General features: G+C 38.4%; 1 protein-coding gene across 5 annotated transcripts in view; it reads right to left on the bottom strand.

Annotated features, from left to right (window-relative positions):
* LOC6494740 (glutamate receptor ionotropic, kainate 2) overlaps positions 1 to 20,999 on the bottom strand; it is a 374,202-nt gene that overhangs the window by 220,849 nt on the left and 132,354 nt on the right. For all 5 annotated transcript variants that reach the window (XM_032452180.2, XM_032452178.2, XM_032452179.2 and 2 more), the window contains one exon: positions 3,472 to 3,675. In XM_032452180.2, coding sequence (XP_032308071.1) covers positions 3,472 to 3,675 — 204 coding nt within the window. The remainder of the gene's footprint in view (positions 1 to 3,471; positions 3,676 to 20,999) is intronic.

Here is a 20,999-nt window from a genome sequence, read left to right as displayed (position 1 = left end):
GCTGTTTACCAGGAAGTACAAAATACCTAACCTAAGACTTCCAAAGCTCCTAGGAGAAACACTAGTTCTTAGTGATAGTGCGAAGTACGTAGGCATCACTCTAGACAGGAAACTGGACTGGAAGCTGAACACCGCAGATAGGACTAAGAAAGCGGCAATAGCACTCTGTACCTGCCGCAAGGCGGTAGGCCTGAAATGGGGAATGTCCGCGAAGATGGTCAGATGGTTATACACAGCGATCATCAGACCAATCTTATTCTATGGTGTTGTGGTCTGGTGGCCCGCCCTGGACAACTCCACATGCAAGGAAAAGTTCAGGAAGTCGCAGCGCTTGGCGGAAGTCTGTATAACAGGCAGTCTACGCACTACGCCTAGTGATGCCCTAGACACTATCCTCGACCTACTACCAGTGGAACTGATGGGGGTAAAGACAGCCACTCTGGCCGCAATAAGACTGCGAGAGGCAAATCTATGGAGCAAGAATAGTTTCGGTCATACCAGACTGGACCTACATCATTTCATGCCTGAGGGGGGTACGGATTACTGTGTGCCCGTCGACCAACCCACCACTAACTACAAAATCTTAATCCCCTCGAGGGAGGAATGGGATGCCCGGATACCGGGACCGGAGGGCTCCATTCATATCTATACAGATGGATCAAAACTTAACGGCCAGGTGGGAGGCGGTTACTTTTGTGAGAATCTGAGCCTAAAGGAGTCCTTCAGTACTCCACCACGGTAGTGTTTTCCAGGCTGAGGTAGTAGCCATTAAGGAAGCACTGGAATCCCCAGCTCTAAGGGGCAATCGGGGTACAATATGTATCTTCTCAGATAGTCAGGCAGCGCTCAAGGCACTTGACGTATTCTCATCCAACTCCAGGACAGTCAATGACTGTCGCAGACCTCTCAACGAGATGGCTGAACAGCATGACATCTACCTCATTTGGGTTCCCGGTCACAGGGACCACGAGGGAAACTGTGCTGCAGATGAACTAGCTAGGGCAGGGACTACCAACCCTCTCCTACCGGAGAAAGAACTTGTAGGCATACCCTTGGCTACTTGCAGGCTAAAGTGCAGGGAGTTTTTCGACCTGGCAGCCAATAGGAAATGGAGTAATCTCCAGACCTGTAGAACATCACGTCTGATCTGGCCGACACGCTCTCAGAAAAGATCGGCGAGACTTATTGCTCTCACCAGACCAGAATGCAGCCTAGCGATTGGGGCAATTACTGGGCACTGGCTGATAGGCGAACACGCGGCCAGGCTTGCAGTCCCCCACAATGACTTCTGCAGGAGCTGCCGGGATGAAGAGAAGGTAGAATCGGTAACGCACCTCTTATGCTACTGCCCGGCAGTCGGACGCAGCAGACTCAAACACTTCGGGTCCGAAGAACTCTCGGACCTTAACGATCTCTCAGAGATTTCTCCACGCGGACTGGTTGCCTTCATAAAAAAAGCAGGCTGGGACCATGGGCCGCCACAGGTACTCTAGGCATATATATGCACCCTGGTAGACAGGAAGGGGGGGGGGGGGGGGGGGGGGGTGAAAAGGATCTCGGTGAAATCCTTGCTCCAGCGGCAGCACAAGGAGCCCTAGCGGCTCAAGTGGAAGCGAGGGGGTCTTCTATGTCCCCCCTTGCATCACCGCCCTAACCTAACCTAACCTAACTCGACCGCCAACGACCTTCGGGCAGTAACTTCATCGATAACGAATAAGTTTAGAAGCGTTCTTCGATGAGAGTGAGGTTAAATTTGGTCCTCTATCAGCTAAATCCGCTTACGCCATACCCCTTAACTTCTTCTGGGCTGTCGCAATTACTATGCGTCTCCCGCAGATGCCTGCGGTGGGCACGTTCAGCCCTCCTTTCCCTTGCCTTCGCTGAATCCCACGGAGACAGCTACTCAAAGTTGCAACACGTCCGCTAAGGCTCCTTTATACACCGTGTTCCTATGCGCTGCACTTCCGCGCTCTGCTCCGAATGCCGACTTTGCCGGACAAAATTCTCCTCAATGTTTTCGGCACTTTATCCCACTTTTTTTCCCTGCGACGAATACTTTTTTTCTCGTTCTCTTTTAATCCTCTTGCTTTGCGTCGGCCAAATAGTTCAAGCGGAATAATTTAAATAGGGTTAAAGCGAAAAAAAGCAACCTTCGTGTGGGCCCTCCAGGGCCTTTCCTAACACTAGTTGGATCGTACCCGATCCACCTTGGTGCTACGCTGCCAACTCCTGTCGCTTTTTCCTATCTATATTTTTGTGCGTTACCGCTCTGTCTCCACATCCGCCTGCCACTGTTACAAATCTATTCCCTCACAGCATAAATTTAACGAATCGGGACGATTCGTCTTAAGAGAGGAAGAGAAAACTAGAAGTGTAATCCATATTTTATATTTGTTGGGACTTGTGCCAGCATCAAATATTTTAATTATTTTAATTAATTAGTTCTCTCAGTGTAACTAGCCGCAGCAGTCCACTAATTGACCGTTATCAGCAGTTCCATATTCTTTGGTTAACCCAGATTCGCATGAATTTTGTTGTTCTTTTGCAGCGCATGCACTTTGGGAGCGATAGTGCTTCGGCGCAAACTCTTAGTTTATGCACTTGTATATTCGGCTTTGATTGGACCGGTGGCTGCGTTTGTTTTGGGGCTAAATTGCCCATAATATATATTGAAAATGAAATTGAATTTTTTTTATTTTGGTCGCTATCAAAAAGCTGATAGCGTTACAATATTAATTTTATAATAAATTAATTTGACACTTGAGTTCTCACGAGCTCTTATCGTCATTCTCATACTCGCACACTCGCACCTAGCACCCTAACGGGGGACCAAGCTTAAGACAGATATAAAAAAATATCCCTATTTGGCCAGCAACGGCAAATAAACGGCAATAAATCATGCCACAATGTGAGAATCTCGGTTGCTATCACAACCGCTATCCAAATTTTCTATGCTGATCGCAGCAATCCTATTGGGGAAATTATCTTCGAAATTTATTTCGTAATTAACTCTAAGATAAAGCTCAATAAGATGATCAACTCAAGCTTTGGCAGTCGGATTCTAGCTTAGGTTAGGAACAAACACCTATGTTAGATTTAAGAGATGATTATAATAAAAAAATATATTTTTACTGTTTAAACAACCGTATCGTGATTACAATTTGTACAGTTCTTTAATTATCCACGATCCTATCTCCACCGAAAATCCCATATGTGTAGCAAAAAAACTGATCGAGATTAAACCTGTTTGTCCTGGACTTCAGGGGACTTAAGGGGAACCTAAAGGTTGTGGATGTTCGCCTGATTAATAGATGGATAGGAAACATAACACAGGTTCATAATATATATGATAAAATATACGATAAGAGTTATAATGAGAAGAGAGACAAATAAAAGAGAACAAATTTTGTGATATAATAGTTAGTTTACGAAACATAAAATCATGCAAATTAATAATAATTGTTTACCAACCAGAATAGTTATGACGACCAGAGTCACATTTATAGATCCAGAATCAAAAAACATTGTGGGTTCTGTAATATTAAGATGTCCATTTGGAGTCCATTCGCCAACTTTTACAATAGAGTGCTGCTTTAATTTTACCAAATCCAATTTAAATTGCACTCGTTCTCCCTCTTTAAATTGAATTGGGCCTGTTAAACCTTTCCATTCCACCTAATGGAATAAATAGGATACAGATAGGGAATAAATATACAGAGGATTAGTGTACTTATTAAGGTAAAGATTTTTTATTATTCTATAATAATAAAGAATATTTTTTAAGTTTTTTTAGTTACATTAAGGTCATTAAATTCTTTTGACCATCTTTTAACAACGCCAAGAACACCCTTGGCTTGATAAACCATTGGCAAGATATGGTCGGAAAATTTATGTAAGTTAATCTTTTTAAAGCAATCCCATAAAGAAATACGTGGCGATCGATAAAATGACACTGTTGAGCGATCAGCGTTTTGATAGCGACCGAATTAAAGACGAGATTCAATTGCTTATATTCAATTTACTGACCTCCGCATAATAAAACAAAAAACGGCCCGTCAATAACAACTCCCAAAATACAACAAGAAGAAGAACCGCTTTGGCGCAGAAGCTCTTCCAAAGCTCCCAAAAGCGCATGCGCTACAAAATGACAACAAAGTGCATACGAATCCGGGAGACAAAAGAGAAGATTAAATGCCGCTGCAGATAAACAATTTATTAATATTCTAATTAGCCTATCTGGTGGCTGCTTAGACCAACAACCCCCCCTTATTGAAGAGTGGGCCTTCAATAATAATTTTGGAAGGGCAGCAGACACATCTTTTAAGGAATATTCCACGGGTTGCATAGTTTCATTAAGAAGATTAAGAACTTACAGGGCGAAAAAGGCACACCAACTTCTTCCAAACCCTTGACCATGCATTGCTCCCCCCAATAGACCAATGCGGGAATCGAGTACTCCTAACGAGTGCAGGGGGTCCGGAACGTTGATTCTTCTCCCCTTCTTCTTCTGCATAGGGCAATCCAGCCTCCCGCGATAGTCCATTGCGTCCAGAAACCATCCATCCAAATAGTGTATTTTGGGCAACTGGGAGGCAGTGACATAATTGGATTTGGCCAACTGACAATAGGTTGAAGAACATGCTGGCTCCAATTAGCAGGTCCACACCCTGCGGTCTGTGGAAGTTAGGATCAGCCAGCGCTATGCCGTGAGGAATCTTCCATTTTGAAATATTAATTTTAAGTCTGGGCTGACAGTCCGCAATATGAGATACTATAACCGCCTCTAGGTTCGCACAATATGTGGTTAGTCGAGACTTCACACACACATTAACGGAGGATCCATCCGTAGCAAACTCAGTGCCGCCGAGACCGGCGACCGCTACACAGCTTTTGGTGCGACGAAGCTGAAGTTGACTTGCCAGCCGTGATGAGATAAGGTGAACTTGTGAACCAGAGTCCAATAACACTCTGCAAGGCAGGAAGGCACCTGATCGACCACGGATGAGGATATTGGCGGTTGGCAGAAGCACTTCAATAGGGCGATCCTGCGTCAAGACCGCGTTGATTGACTGGGAAGGTGGGGTAGCAACGGCAACACCAGCGGCGGAAACCAAGCCTCGTAGTGGTGGGGAATTGTTAGAGCTGGGCAGCTGCCCGCAATGGTGCAACAAAGCATGATGTCGGTGATTGCACTTTGGGCAACGGGCAGCTGAACATCCGCGTGCAAAATGACCATCCTCCAAACATACAAAGCAGCGGGTCAGCCGTCGCACTTCGTCGTACCGTTGACTAAGTGGCAAGGCAATGAAGCTTGGACATGTAGGAAGCGCGTGCGCCAAAACACCACACAAGGCGCATAGAGCTGGACGGGCGTTGATAATCATGCACGACGATCGGTTATTCGAAGATCTCCCTCGGCCGTCCAAAGAAAAGTCGACGGATTCAAGAGTCCGGCACCTTTGCTCCAAGAATCGTGCCATGGACTCCCAAGACGGAAGGCTGTCGTTGTTTCCGTCGAGACTGTCTTCCCACTTGGCTTTTGTGGCCGGATCCAACTTCTGCAGGATAATCTGGATAAGTAAGCATTCTTGGATCTCGGCAGCTGATCCGGAACTCATAAAAGCCCACATATGCCCATTGAACCGATCCGATAGCTCCCGCAAAGTAGCAACAGACCCTGGCTTGACCACACGAAGCTGCAGGATCTCATTAATGTGAGACTGAAATATTAAACGCCGATTACTAAAACGATTGCGCAATAGGTCAAGGGCCACATCGTAGTTCGCGTCAGTAATTTCTAGAGCTCTCACCGTATCCAAGGCTGACTCCCGCAGGCATGAAATGAGCCACCGGAGCTTTTTCATTTTCGTTAGGTGAGGATGGCTGTCAATAGTGGCCTTGAAAAGGGCGAAGAAATCCGGCCAGCCAACATAGCCGCCGCTAAATGTTGGCATCGGCAACGGTGGTAAGGAGGGAGCTGGCTTGTATGGTATGGGTGAGACACCGGCACCGTCGAGAAGTGTGGAGTGGGATTCTCATTGAGTGTTTGGCAACCTCCACCTGAATGTCCACCTGCACATCAGTCGCCAGCTGCGAGAATCTCCAATAAAGCTCACTCCCGATCTCGCTGAAGTTAAGCTCCTCCAACTCTTCTTGAAGCGCGGTGAACCGCTCACGCTAACGCTTCTCCACTGACTCCAGCGCCATAATGGTGCCATCCTTATTCCGCGCTGCAGCCTTCACCTTATGATGCAGCGCCTCCATCTCCTGGCAGGTCACCTCTGCTCTTCTCCGCAGCATCCTTTCCCGGCTTGCGGCAGCAGATCCAATAGTTCCACATCCAGACTCCATTCCGCAAATCTCCAGCGCTAGTGATGCAAATCGGAAACCAAGAGATGTTTGTTTTTTTTTTTTTTTTCGTACCGCAGTTTTTTCAGTTTCTCAGGCAATTAAACTGATTGAACTTCGGGCGCGATCACGTCGGAGTCACCAATGTTGAGCGATCAGCGTTTTGATAGCGACCGAATTAAAGACGAGATTCAATTGCTTATATTCAATTTACTGACATAATTCCGCACAATAAAACAAAAAACGGCCCGTCAATAACAACTCCCAAAATATAACAAGAAGAAGAACCGCTTTGGCGCAGAAGCTCTTCCAAAGCTCCCAAAAGCGCATGCGCTACAAAATGACAACAAAGTGCATGCGAATCTGGGAGACAAAAGAGAAGATTAAATGCCGCTGCAGATAAACAAATTATTAATATTCTAATTAGCCTATCTGGTGGCTGCTTAGCCCAACAGACACAAGTTTGCATTTGAATCCATTAAGATTTAATAATATATTTTTAGCTAAGCGAATGTAAAATTTTATTTCGTTTAACTTTTGCATTGTGCTTCTTCTGATAAGAATGCATGCAAGTAACGGATTTTTGCGTGGCATAAGTATTTTGACATCGCTTGATTTGGTTTTTATTTGCTAGGTTCCAAGTGTAATTAAATTAATTCTTGAAAATTCTTCGATAGAATTGCAATAAATTTCGAAAAATTTTTGCAATCAATATGGTTAAAACTTCGGAACTAAGTACTATTATTGGAACAGAAATTTAAAAAAAATATAGCTTGGGTATTTCTGTGATAAATATCGGTAAGGAATATAATTTGCCACGCTAAACTATTTATTTTCAAATTAATAAATATAAAAAATTAAATGAAATAATAAATTCGCGCCGAAGGTCGAAAACGAAAGACAACAACTAATTTAGACCTCCTGATTGTGCGCCAATTCAAAAAGGATCCTCTCAAAACCCCAAAAGCTGCGGCCTTGGAGTGGAATTTGACTGCTTTAAATTTCATAAGTGAAAGAACAATACGCAGGCGTTTAATTGAGTCTGGCATAAAAACATATACAGCATAGCCCATACCTTTTATCACCACCGAAAATAAACTCAAACGTGTGGACTTTGCAAAAAAGGACAACTCAAAAAGCCTCTCTCATTTTGGCGCAATATTTTATGGACGGATAAGATTAATTTTGAGTTCCACCCATCACCAAAAAAAGTTTATGTACGATTAAACGAAAATCATCTTTAAAAAAATGCGGCCGTGTGCCAAAAAGTTAGCCATGGAGATGGGTGCGTAATGTTCTGGGGATGCGAATTAAATTTGTTCCGAAGTTTACTTTTTAAAAAAATTATTTTTATTTTATTTCTTATATTTTACAAACTTTCACTTAAATCGACTTTTATGTTAAACCCACTTTTCACTCCACAATTATATTTTATTCAGGCTTGGTGCAATCCCGATTCAAGACTGCCTTTGCTATTAATATTGATTTACCATCAAACCTCGGCTTAAGAGAGAAACCTCAAAAAGGGCTATTTGTAAATTTTAACAATTGTCCTAAGAGACATTAAGAGAAACGGACAATTGGCTGATGCAATAATTGACTCATTGGTGAAACTGATAAGATCGGAAGATATATCAAATTCGGACGGGCTCAGACCGTGGAAAAGTTTCAGAAATATGTTTACATTTAGAGCTGGATGTTTAGTCTGGGATTATTACTTGGTGGTTCTCAGACACGAATGAGGGGAAGATTGACAAATAGGATATGACTCATCCGGCAGAGGCTTCTGCGATTTAAAATTATGTTTATATATTGTATTAGATTAGTTAAACTATTGGTTGGATAACACTCCCCCTTCTATATTGAAGCGTCCCGATTCAAAAGACGGTACAGAGATGGAGTTTAAATGAGCCGTTAATTCTGCCACGATGCTTTCTTCTTGTTTTTCTACGTCTGGAAAACAAGAAATTTCTCTTCTATTTCTTGTATTTCTATTTCTTTGAAAAATGTTTTTAAGCCGTGGTTTTATGGTGACATAAATTGTTCTTATTTTTGAAATTGATAACCAAATTAAATATGTTGAAGTTAGTGTTATTACAATCAGTGTTAATGGTATTCTTGTCTTTTTAATTTGAATAAATGGGTTTAGTGTATTTATATTATCAAATGATAGTTCCGAATTGTTTGAAATAATATATTCGGATATTTTATAATTATTATAATTGTGGGCTGTAATGTAATTTAATATCTTATTTTCTATATTCGTATATGATATATTATTAATTATTGTGGTGGTATTGAACGTTATTAGATATGATCCTTGCAAGTAAGAATCATTTACAATAGTATTTCCATTTGTTAATATAGCACCTTCTTGAATAATATCTATTGTTTTACTCTTTTTTCTTATTTTATTACACAATGATTTTTCACCGTTTAGAAGACGAGTGAAACATGATTTGCTTAATATACAATAATTACACAGGCCAACAGCAAAAAATCTCCATGCATAATTTCACCTGCTCCATAACCTTTAAGCTCCACTGAACCAAAGTCTAGAACAAACATAGGTTCTATCACCCACAGTTTCCGCGGTACACCTAAGAGAAGAAATCGATCAAATTTTACGATATATTGAATTATGTAGGCCGTGTAATTGCGATGACCATCAATGTTTCTAGTACATACCATTTTTGAAATGTATGTGTACCAACTAAAATTAGAAAATGGTATCTAGCAGTTACCATATCTTTGGAATACTCATCCAAAGTTGAAATCTCTGATTTTCTACATTAATTTTTGGTCTTCTATGATTTTTTCCCAAACATTTTCTTTTGGTAGATTTATATTTTCTTATTGAAATCAGTAGATCATACCATGTTTTAATTTTGGATTTAAGGAAAACGCGAAATAATTTTATGGAATTTATTATAGGTGGTTAAACAATATTTTCGTCAATTAACTTGGAGTTTTTAATCTCATATTTTCGAAAGGTCGTAACGTATCTATCGCAGGTTCAACTTGTTTCGTAAAGCTTTACAGAAGTTGTAGATAGCCATGACTTTTTGAAAATAGGAGATTAAAAACTCCAATTTACTTGAAGAAAATATTGTTTAACCACCTATAATAATTTCAATAAAATTATTTCGAGTTTTTCCTTAAATCCAAAATTAAAACATGGTATGATCTACTGATTTCAATAAGAAAATAAAAATCTTCCATGGGAGAATGTTTGGAAAAAAATCATAGAAGACCAAAAATTAATGTAGAAAATCAGAGATTTCAACTTTGGATGAGTATTCCAAAGATATGGTAACTGCTAGATACCATTTTTTAATTTTAGTTGGTACACATACATTTAAAAAACAAGAAAGGAAAGCTAACTTCGGGCGGAGCCGAAGTTTATATACCATTGCAGTTGAGTCGCAGTCCGCTAGGTGGCGCCACGCATCTTATATTATTAGATATATAGCGGATCGTATATAGTTGGCCGATCCTTATGAAACTTGGAAAATCGAATTATTTTGCCAAAAGAGGAATCCATTGAAACTCCCATCCTTCTAACTTGAAAAACAACGAAGTTATAGCATTTCCGATCAATCAGTTATATGACAGCTATAGGATATAGACGGCCGATCCTGATGACATTTAGCAGATCATATAAGTTGGCCCAAATTAGAATGCACAGAAAGTCCCATCCTTCTAACTTGAAAAACAACGAAGTTATAGCATTTCCGATCAATCAGTTATATGGCAGCTATAGGATATAGTTGGCCGATCCTTATGAAATTCGACAAATCAGATTGTTTTTCCCAAAATAGAATCTCTACCAAATCCCATCTTTCTAACTTAAAAAACACCAAAGTTATGCCAATTTCGATCGTTCTATGACAGCTATAGGATATAGTCGGCCGATCCTTACGAAATTTTGTACATAAGATATGTTGGTCAAATATAACATGTGTAGAAACTTCCAACCCTCTAACTTAAAAAACACCAAAGTTATGGCATTTCCGATCAATCAGTTATATGACAGCTATAGGATATAGTCGACCGATCCCGGCCGTTCCGACTTATATACTGCCTGCAAAGGAAAGAAGGGTGTGTGCAAAGTTTCAACTCGATAGCTTTAAAACTGAGAGACTAGTTTGCGTAGAAACAGACAGACGGACAGACGGACAGACGGACATACGGACAGACGGACATGCTCATATCGACTCAGGAGGTGATCCTGATCAAGAATATATATACTTTATAGGGTCGGAGATGTCTCCTTCACTGCGTTGCACACTTTTGACCAAAATTATAATACCCTCTGCAAGGGTATAATGATAAGTACTAGAAACAATGATGTTCATCGCTATTACACGGCCTACATAATTCAATATATGGTAAAATTTGATCGATTTCTTCTCATTGGTGTACCGCGGAAACTGTGGGTGATAGAACCTATGTTTGTTCTGGACTTTGGTTCTGGGGAGCCTAAAGGTTATGGAGCAGGGAAAATTATACGTGGAGGAAAAAAAAAGTTGGAAATTGTCGGCCTGTGTTATTGAATAGTTCATTTTTAAAATTATTTACTTCGTAATATGTGTCTTCGCATTTAGCAACTTGATTACTTAAAATTAATTTTCCATCATTATGGAAAATAGTCCTGGCGTAATATATGTGGGATTGGGACATATTAGGACTTATAGAAAGGGCCACACTTAAGAAAATACCATTTCACAAAACACCAATCCAAAGACAATGATACACAACACTGTCGTTTGGAAAGAAGAAAAAGAGAGTTGAACGCAGTAAAGAGAAGACGCGGAAAAAAAAGCTACCGAAACCCATCGAGTGCAAAAGTCGCGATTATTATTAAAAAGAACATCATTTTTTTTTGTATACGTTACCCAAAAGAATATAATAAATTATAATTTGTACAACCCTACAAATTATTTGGGGGCTTAACCGGGATTTCGTTACAAAAAAAAGACCAGTGCGCTAACACAGAATAATAATCGCGGAAAGTAGACGATGCAATGAAAGTACAATCAAAAGCAGAAGAAAAGTGAAAAAGATTTTTGACTCAATAAACAATATATAAAGTGCAAAGAAGGTGATCACCGGTGCATGAAAACTACACACACACGAACATCAATTTATGTGTGTGTGAGCTTGTGAACCGGCATCTTGGAAATTGCGCAGCGTGGAAGCGGCACATACGAGGAAAAACGAGAGTGGCCGCGGACGACGACGACGAGGAAAGGCGCATATTCCGCAACGAAAATTCGACGAAAGGCTGTGCAACGGAGAAGAACAAGAAAAGGACGATCACGCAGGAGCACGATCAGGCAGAGATCAAGGAGTCAGGGATCTGTAGAGATGAGAATGCTCTAAAAGGAATTTGATGGCAGAGCAATTGTGAAGCGAGGAAGAGTACATAGATCTGGGCAATTGATGGCCCTCGGTATCAAAAACTACGACGGCTAAGTTTTATCCACACGAGGAACGGATAAAATTTAGTAAGAAACCACAAAACTACAAAATACGATGAAAAAAACAGAAACGAAGTTCGGTTCCGAGAAGAAGGAAGAAGCTGCAAACGAAAATACGCCAAAAAAGCAGAAACGAAGTTCGGTTCCGAGAAGAAAGAAGAAGCTGCAAACGACGAGACGACGAGAAGAAAGAAGAAGCTGCAAACGACGAGACGACGAGAAGAAAGAAGAAGCTGCAAACGACGAGACGACGAGAAGAAAGAAGAAGCTGCAAACGACGAGACGACGAGAAGAAAGAAGAAGCTGCAAACGACGAGACGACGAGAAGAAAAGCAGAACCATCAACGAGTGAAACGCGGGGTACACACACGGGAAAGGAACTCCGAGAATCAATCCAACGGCGAGCAACAAAGAGCTCGGTGACCACATTTATTCCAAAGAAACGACAGACATCGACGAAGTCAGCCAAATCCAATTGGCTTGGGTGAGCGAGAGAAAATCCAGAAACTCAATCAATACATTCATTTTTTTTTGTTAAACGCTAATTTTAAGAAAAAAATTTTGTAATACATTGTACTTCTGTAAAATTTGTAATCATAAGAATTTTGTGAACGACTTAAACGCATTACGATGGATGCTGAGGAAATTTTAAGAATGACTGTGCAAAAAATAAGAGCAAAACTCTCTGAAATGAACTTGCGAACGACAGGGATAAAGAGAGCATTGCAAGATCGGTTGTTTGAGCATTTTGGACTTGAAGCAATGAATAACGTGGAAGAACGAAGTAACGAAGATGCAGAGAGCGTAAACTCGTCGGCATACCAAGAAGCACCGCAGATGTTTAGTTCAAGGTATACTTTAAGAGATGTGCAGGACAGTGTTTCTTCGTTTTCAGGGTCGGAACAAGAAGACGTAAATCATTGGGTGTCTAAGTTTGAAGACGTTGCATTTACTGTTGGCTGGGATAAGCTACAAAAATGTATATACGCGAAACAGCTTTTAGCTGGGGATGCTAAGCTTTACATTAAGAGTCAGACGGGTGTTAGAGGTTGGATTAAACTTAAAGAGGCGCTACAAGATGAGTTCGGCAAAAGGTTGTGCGCTGCCGAAATTCATAAGATTCTAAAGCAAAGACAGAAGCAGGCAAGAGAAACATGTATCGAATACCTTTAATGGAGATAGGCAAGCCGATTAAACTCGATGAGGAGAGTTTAATATCCTATTTTGTAGATGGAATACCCGAAGGGAGAATGAACAACGCAGGATTACATCGGGCAAAAACGATTAAGGAGCTTAAATATGAGATCACAGTATATGAGAAGATAAGAAATAAGACGACTAATTATAAAGAAAGTAAACAGACTCAAGGGAAAGACTCAAATTCTCAGAAAAAGGGCTTCAAGGGCAACAAAGAAGGCCATTTTGCCAAATACTGCAAGAGGGAAGTAGTGTGCTATAACTGCAATAAAAGGGGTCACATATCGAAAAACTGTGAACAGAAATATGCTAAGAGTTAGAAGATCAGAAGGATTAACCTACAAGAAAGTAACAGCGGCAGGAGTAGTTTTCACGGCCATGATTGACTCGGGATGTGATTTATGCTTAATAAGAGAAGACATTTTTAAAACTCTCGACGGTTTAAGCATAAAGCCAGAAGTGAGATATCTCAAGGGTATCGGTAAGGGCGAGTTACGGACGATAGGATCTTTCGAAACCAATTTAGAGGCAGATGGAGTTTGCTTCCCTGTAACTTTTCACATTGTAAAGCACAATGATTTTGATTATCCAGCAATCGTGGGAAATGGCGTTTTAGAAACAGTGGATCTGATGTTTAGTTCAAACGGCGTAAAATTTAAAGAGAAGGAAAATGAATTTGTATTCAAAGGGTTGTGTGCAACGGAAATTATTGAAAAGGAGACAGTAGTAGATAAAGTGAAACTGTCGCATCTGAAGAACGATGTGAAAGATAGGGTGGAGATGATGATAAATGAATATAAGTCCTGTTAATCAATTGAATCTCCCGTTAGTATGAAAATTATTCTAGAAGACGACATTCCGGTTTGCCAACGCCCACGACGCACTTCGTATGAGAACAGTTGCGTGATTAAGGCTCAAATACAGAAATGACTAGAGGAAGGAATTATTGTGCCAAGTTACTTTGAGTACGCATCACCAGTGGTGCTTGTTTCAAAAAAGAACGGTTCGAAAAGACTTTGCTGTGACTACCGTAAGCTTAATCTGAAGATCAAGAAAGATAATTTTCCGATGGCATTGATAGACGATGTTCTCGAAAGACTGCAGGGTTCAAAAGTATTTACAACTCTTCACATGATGAACGGATTCTTTCACGTTCCAGTAGAGGCTGACTCTAGGAAATTCACAGCATTCGTGACGCACAATGGACAATACGAATTTACCTTTGTACCGTTTGGTATATCCAACTCGCCAGCAGTTTTTGTCGCTATATATCTGCCGTGTTAAGGGAGCTAATCCAAGCTAAAACAATAGTGGTCTACATGGACGACATCATTGTTCCTACGAAGACTGAAGCTGCAGGCGTTGAGGCACTAGATAAGGTTTTAGAAGTTGCATCCAAGGCAGGACTACGAATAAAATGGGAAAAGGCACAGATCCTACAAAGTAGCATAACCTTCCTGGGACATAAGATAGAAAACGGGACAATAGCGCCGACGGACGAAAAAATAAAAGCAGTTGTTAATTTTCCAGCCCCAAAAAATAGGCAATCTTTACAGAGGTATTTAGGACTGACTTCATACATGCGACGCTTTATCAAGGACTACTCATTGGCAGCCAAGCCACTGACAGACTTGCTAAGGAAGAAAAGCGACAAACCTAGAGAAGAAATAGAGCTGAATAACCAAGGATTATTAGCTTTTAGTTTGCTTAAAAATCTTTTAGTCTCAGCACCCGTGCTGAAATTCTTCGATCCGTCAGCAGATACTGAAGTTCATACAGACGCAAGCAAATATGGTTTCGGCGCCGCGTTGATGCAAAAAGACTCAAAAGATCAGCAGTTCCACCCAGTAGAGTATATGAGTCGCAAAACGAATGCTTGCGAAGAGAAATATAGTGCATACGAGTTAGAAGTTTTAGCCGTTTGAATGCTCTTAGGAAATGGAGGGTACTTGCTAGATAAAAAGTTCAAAGTAGTGACAGATTGCAGTGCTTTTTCGATGACAGTAAAAAAAGAGAAAATACCACCCAGGATTGAAAGGTTGATTATGGCCTTACAAGAATTTAAATTTACCGTAGAACCGAGAGCTGGTACTAAAATGCGACATGTTGATGCTCTTAGCCGCCTTTCGTGCTTTTTAATTGAAGATTCAACAAAATCTAGAATAATTGAAGCACAGGATAATGACAAGTGGATCAAGGCAGTAAAAACTATTCTGGAAGGTGGGAATGAGTATGAAGACTATTTCCTTAATAATGACATACTATACAAGGACACAGTGAAGGAATTGTTAGTGGTACCCGATTCAATGCAGGACGAAATAATCAATATGGCACATAGAGATGGACATTTCGGATATAAAAAAACGCGAGACATGCTAGAAAGGTTTTACTTCATACCAGAGATACAGAAAAATGTCGAAAGAATTGTTAAAGGTTGCGTAGAATGCCTAATAGTTGATTCAAAAAGAGGGAAAAAAGAAGGTTTACTATCACCAATCGATAAAGCTCAGGAACCTCTGGGAACATATCACATTGATCATGTTGGACCGTTAACGGACACGAAGAAAAAATACAATCATATACTAGCAATAGTGGACGGATTTTCTAAATTTACTTGGTTTTACCCGACGAAGTCGACTGGAACAGACGAAGTAGTAAACAAACTTGAGAAACAGGCAGCAATTTTTGATAATCCTCGTAGAATTGTTACAGACAGAGGTACAGCGTTTACATCAGGAACGTTTCAGGAGTACTGTAGCCGCGAAGGCATTCAATTGCTTTACATAACCACAGGGATGCCCAGAGGAAACGGTCAAGTAGAGCGAATCCATAAAATCGTTATTCCAATGCTAAGCAAGTTGTATCAAGACAATCCTGGGAATTGGTATCGCCATGTAGATAGAGTTCAGCAAATAATAAATAACTCGCCACCTTGAACTACAAGTTTCAGCCCATTTCAAATACTGACAGGATTAATAATGAGAAAGAAAGACGGCGAGCTAAGGAAACGTTTTGAGGAGATGCAAATTAAAGAGTTAAACGATAATAGGGAAGATATACGTCAGCAGGCGCAACAAAATATTGAAAAGGTTCAGCAAGAAAACAGAAAATATTTCAATGAGAAAAGAAGGGAAGAGTCGAATTATAAAGTAGGCGAGTTAGTAGCTATAAAAAGGAAACAATACGGAACAGGCATGAAGCTTAGGCCAAAATTTTTCGGCCCTTATAAAATTACAAAAAAACTAAATCACGGTCGATATGAAGTCATAAATGAAGGAAATCACGAAGGACCAAAGAAAACAACAACATCGGCAGAGTATATGAAGAAATGGAGTTCATTCGGGATCGAATGAAAAATCATGATGGCCGAATGTGGGATTGGGACATATTAGGACGTATAGAAAGGGCCACACTTAAGAAAATACCATTTTGCAAAACACCAATCCAAAGACAATGATATACAACACTGTCGTTTGGAAAGAAGAAGAAGAGAGTTGAACGCAGTAAAGAGAAGACGCGGAAAAAAAGCTACCGAAGCCCATCGAGTGCGAAAGTCGCGATTATTATTAAAAAGAACCTTCCTTTTTTTTTGTATACGTTACCCAAAAGAATATAATAAATTATAATTTGTACAACCCTACAAATATGTCGCATCTATTTTTTATAATTGGGTACTTTATATAAACTTTAAATAATTCTTTATGTAAAGCAATTTTAAATTCCGACATGTCCATTAAGTCTGTAATAACTGCAGATCTTAATTCATGTTTATATATTTCTTCGATATCATCATTGTTTAGAATTTTTGTATTAAATACATCAATCTTTGCTAAAGTTAATGTGTCTATTAAATTTTGTAAATCATAAGTAATCAAGTGTAAGCGATGTTTTCTTAAAGGTAATTCTTGGCTTGTAAAAACTTATTTTAAATTAGATGACAGTGATTTTATTTTCTCAAACAATTTGGAATTTATTATTTTCTGTTTGTTATTATTTTCAATAAGATCGTTAATTTTGTTTTCTATTGTTACAACATCATCATGGTCCGGGGTGCCAGCTAACCATTTTAACACAGTTCCTAATTCGTTAATACCCCGTTTAGTTCTTGTTGGGAGTAATTGTGATAAAATTAATTTAAAAGTTTTTTAATTGTATAAAATTTCCCAATATAATTTATCATTGTTAGTATTCTTTATATGGTTGTATTCTGCCTCAATAATTTCTTTATAAAAACTTATGTTTGTGACATGGAATAATTCAGCATAAGAGTCATAGGTCAGAAAATCTTTTCTGTCTTTGTAAAGGAAGAAGTCATGATTTGAATAATTTATTATTTCGGACATTGTTGATACTATGATCAGAAATAGGTGTAGTGCAAGAATCATTGTCACCTGTAAGTTAGAAAAAGGATTTTTAAAACTTAATATTAACTTTATGAATTATTCTATTCCTGTTGTTTATTATTGCTTTATTTTTTGATCTTCTTTAACTACTTGTTTTTTGTATCTTGGATTTAGCTTATTTCTCTCCCCATATTTTTTCTCGTATATGATCTCTCCTACATTATATGTTTTTTCTTTTTTGTCTTTGTTATGAGTGCTCAGCATATTAGTTTGAGCCTGTTGTAGTATAACTGGAATTTTGTTATGATTTATTTTATTATATAAAATGTCAGACGGTTTTTCATTAGTGACCGAGTGAATTTGAGTACTTTTGAGCTACTTAATTATTTCTGAATAATCTGTAAGATTATATTCGTCTTTGATACATCTAGCGATTTCTGTAAGTATTGAATGTGCTCTTTCAATTTGCCCATTCGAAGTGCTGTGTCTTGGATCAGCGAAATGTATTACTAGACCACTTCTGCTTATGAATGATCTGAATTGTGCTGATGTGAAACTTGGTTCATTGTCCGTCATAATTATCTTTGCTAAAGGATAATCTTGTAAGAGTTTTAAACTTTATTCTCAGTTTCAGGTGTAAAAATGTTGTCCTTTTTGTTCAACAAAATCGAAGATATATTTTTTTTTCAAAAGCTACAACATTTAACTATTGAAAAACACCGAAAATTTTGAAATCGGTTGAAAAAAACGCGTTCAGGAATTTTTAAGCGCAAAAAAGTCCCGAAAAACGTTTTTTTTTTAATAAAAAAAAATTGGAGGGTTCCAAAAATATAAAAAAAATATTTTTGAGTTCTCTTCGACCAGATTAACAACCTACACTATCTCGTTTCCCAAGTGTATTTCGTTTTTTTTTTTTTGTCGCACAGTGTAATTAAGGCTTTATCCTCATCGTTCCCTACGTCTTGGACAAAAATTCTTGTAAAAAGAAATTTGTTTACAAAGTTATTTTTTAAAGGTTTTTGTATAATATAAAGATCTTCTAGTGTACAGTGGAGGCCTACAGTTACATTTGGTTGAATGTATTCTCTCAAAATTGTTATTAAATTTTCTGGAGTGTCATATTCAATAATATGTCTTGTGTTATAGAATATATTTATTGATTCGTGAATTGTGAATCTTCCAGTAGTGATTAGGAGTTGAATTTTGAATTGATTTAGTGGCTTTTTTGTTTAATCAATTACATTTTCAAAACTGCTTTCTGCGGAATGAATTGTGTTATCTTTTGATCTATTATCTGATAAATCTGTTTCTGTTAGATTATTAGAGATCTGTATTCTGGACAAAGCGTCGTCCACGACATTTGTAGTTCCTGGTTGATATTTAATAATTAGAGTAAAACTTAGTATTAATGAATACCACCGTTTCATTTCTATGTTTGGGTTTTTGTCGGATATAGAATACGCTAATGGTTGATGATCTGTATGTATTTATATTCCTACTACTCCGTATAAATAATTTCTGAGATTCTTTAATGCCCATACTATAGCTAATAATTCCTTTTTATTAGTTGCATATGCTTGTTCGGTTTTATTTAGGGTCTTTGATATAAACGTTATTGGTTTGCCCTCTTGTGATAGTACCGCTCCCAGTACTACGTTTGAAGCGTCTGTTGTTAGAATGAATCTTTTACTATAATATGGTTGAATTAATTCGATTTGGCTGCATCATCTAACTGTATTGAAATTTTTGTGGACATATTTTTTGATATTTTTCCATTTTGGCCTCCTAGATACGTGGTCAATGGTTTCGCTATAAAAGCATAATTGCGGACAAATTTTCTATAAATTTCTATGCTTGTTAATCCAAGAAAACTTCTGAGTTCTCTAATGTTTTATGGTATTGGGTATTTTTGGATTGCTGCTATTTTTTCTGGATCTGCTTTAATCACGTTGTAAGAAACTACATATCCAAGGAAGCTCGTCTCTTGTAAAAAAATTTGGATTTTTCTAAAGAAATTTTCATATTTCCTTCTAATAAAATGTTAACTATTTTTGTTAGATCGGTATAGTGATCTTCTATTGAATTTGAAAAGATTATAATATCGTCCATATAGACGTGACAGATTTTTCTAACTTGATCTCTTAATTAATCATCCATGGCTCGTTGGAAAATTCTTGGGGCATTTGTTAACCCGAAAGGCATTGTTAGATATTCATATTTTCCGTTATTTATTGAAAAAGACGTTTTTTCTATGTCGGACTCTCTCATGAGTAATTGGTGGAATCCTGATTCCAAATCAATTGTAGAAACAAATTTTGCTTTTCCTAGATTGGCTAATAAACCGGTTGGATCCTGCATTGAGTACCTATCAGGAATTGTATTTTCATTTAGTTTTTTAAAGTCGATGACAAGTCTTAATTTTGGAGTGCCGTCCTCATTATAGCCTTTTTTTGGCGCTACAAGTACTTGGTTCTCCGGTTTTAATTGAATATTATTTATTTTATCGTTTCTAACTGATTTCAACCTTGACTGAATCTGATTTTGATTCTTTTATCTTGTTGAAATATTTGTTTATCATTAATTTATTTAGAGAATGATTACTTTTTTCCTCGGTGTGCGAAGTTTTTTTGTTACACACTTTATTATGAAAAAGTAATTTTTCCTCTTAGCCATGATAGCAAATGCTCTTTTCGTGTCTATTATTGCTCCTATTTTTTTAGCAAGTTATAGCCTACTAACAAGTCAGTTTCTAACCCTTCGATTTCATAAAAGATATGTTTGATATTAAAAATTGTTATTATTTGATAATATTTTATTATCGAGTATCCATTGACCGTTGATACTCTCTTGTTTATTGGAAGTTCGTTTTTGTTTAAAAATATTCCGCTTTTAACCCTCTACGTAAGACGAAAGCCTGCCTGAAGGCACGTATTACGTTTTTGGCCCTAACAAATAAACTAAAAGTTTTTTAATCGTTTAAATAATTTTTGGCGGTTGATAAAAAGCATATTGAATTATAAATCTCAGCCTTAAAGATCTCCGAAGCTCTTAACGGCACTTATGCTTAGGAATACATAAAGCATATATTGTTTCGCGCATAAAATTTGGTCGGCGGTATGTTGTGTGTTGCTGTTCGAATAGTAGCAAATTTATAAAACCTATCCAGCTCATAATTTTTTTCTTGAGAGGTAAGTTTATTTACTTTTAAAATTAAGTTGAAGATTTACAAATATATAAAAAGCATGCGTTGTGACATCGAAAGAGCGATACGTGCCTTGAGGCCCGTTTGGGGATCCAAGACAACTTTTGTTGCAGGCTGATAACCTCACAATTCATTGCAATTTATGTGTTTGTTTCTGTTTATGAAGTGATTTTACTTAAAAGAATTAGAAATATTATAGAAAAGTGGCAAACCGGGTTTGGTATAACTATTTTTATTGGGCGATTCATTCGTATACGCATACTGCTTTGAGATCTACAGCGGTGCAGGTGATAATTTGGTCTTACCTGGTCACCCAGAACTTGATGCTTCAGCCAACATTGTATCGCTTTTATCACAAACCGTAGAAAGATTTAAGAATCACATAACTTAATTTGATAATTTTTATACATCTTTGCCTTTGATGGT

Source organism: Drosophila ananassae, assembly GCF_017639315.1.
Source record: "Drosophila ananassae strain 14024-0371.13 chromosome 4 unlocalized genomic scaffold, ASM1763931v2 tig00000054, whole genome shotgun sequence".
Classification (NCBI taxonomy): domain Eukaryota; kingdom Metazoa; phylum Arthropoda; class Insecta; order Diptera; family Drosophilidae; genus Drosophila; species Drosophila ananassae.
This window is presented reverse-complemented; position numbering and strand designations above follow the sequence as displayed.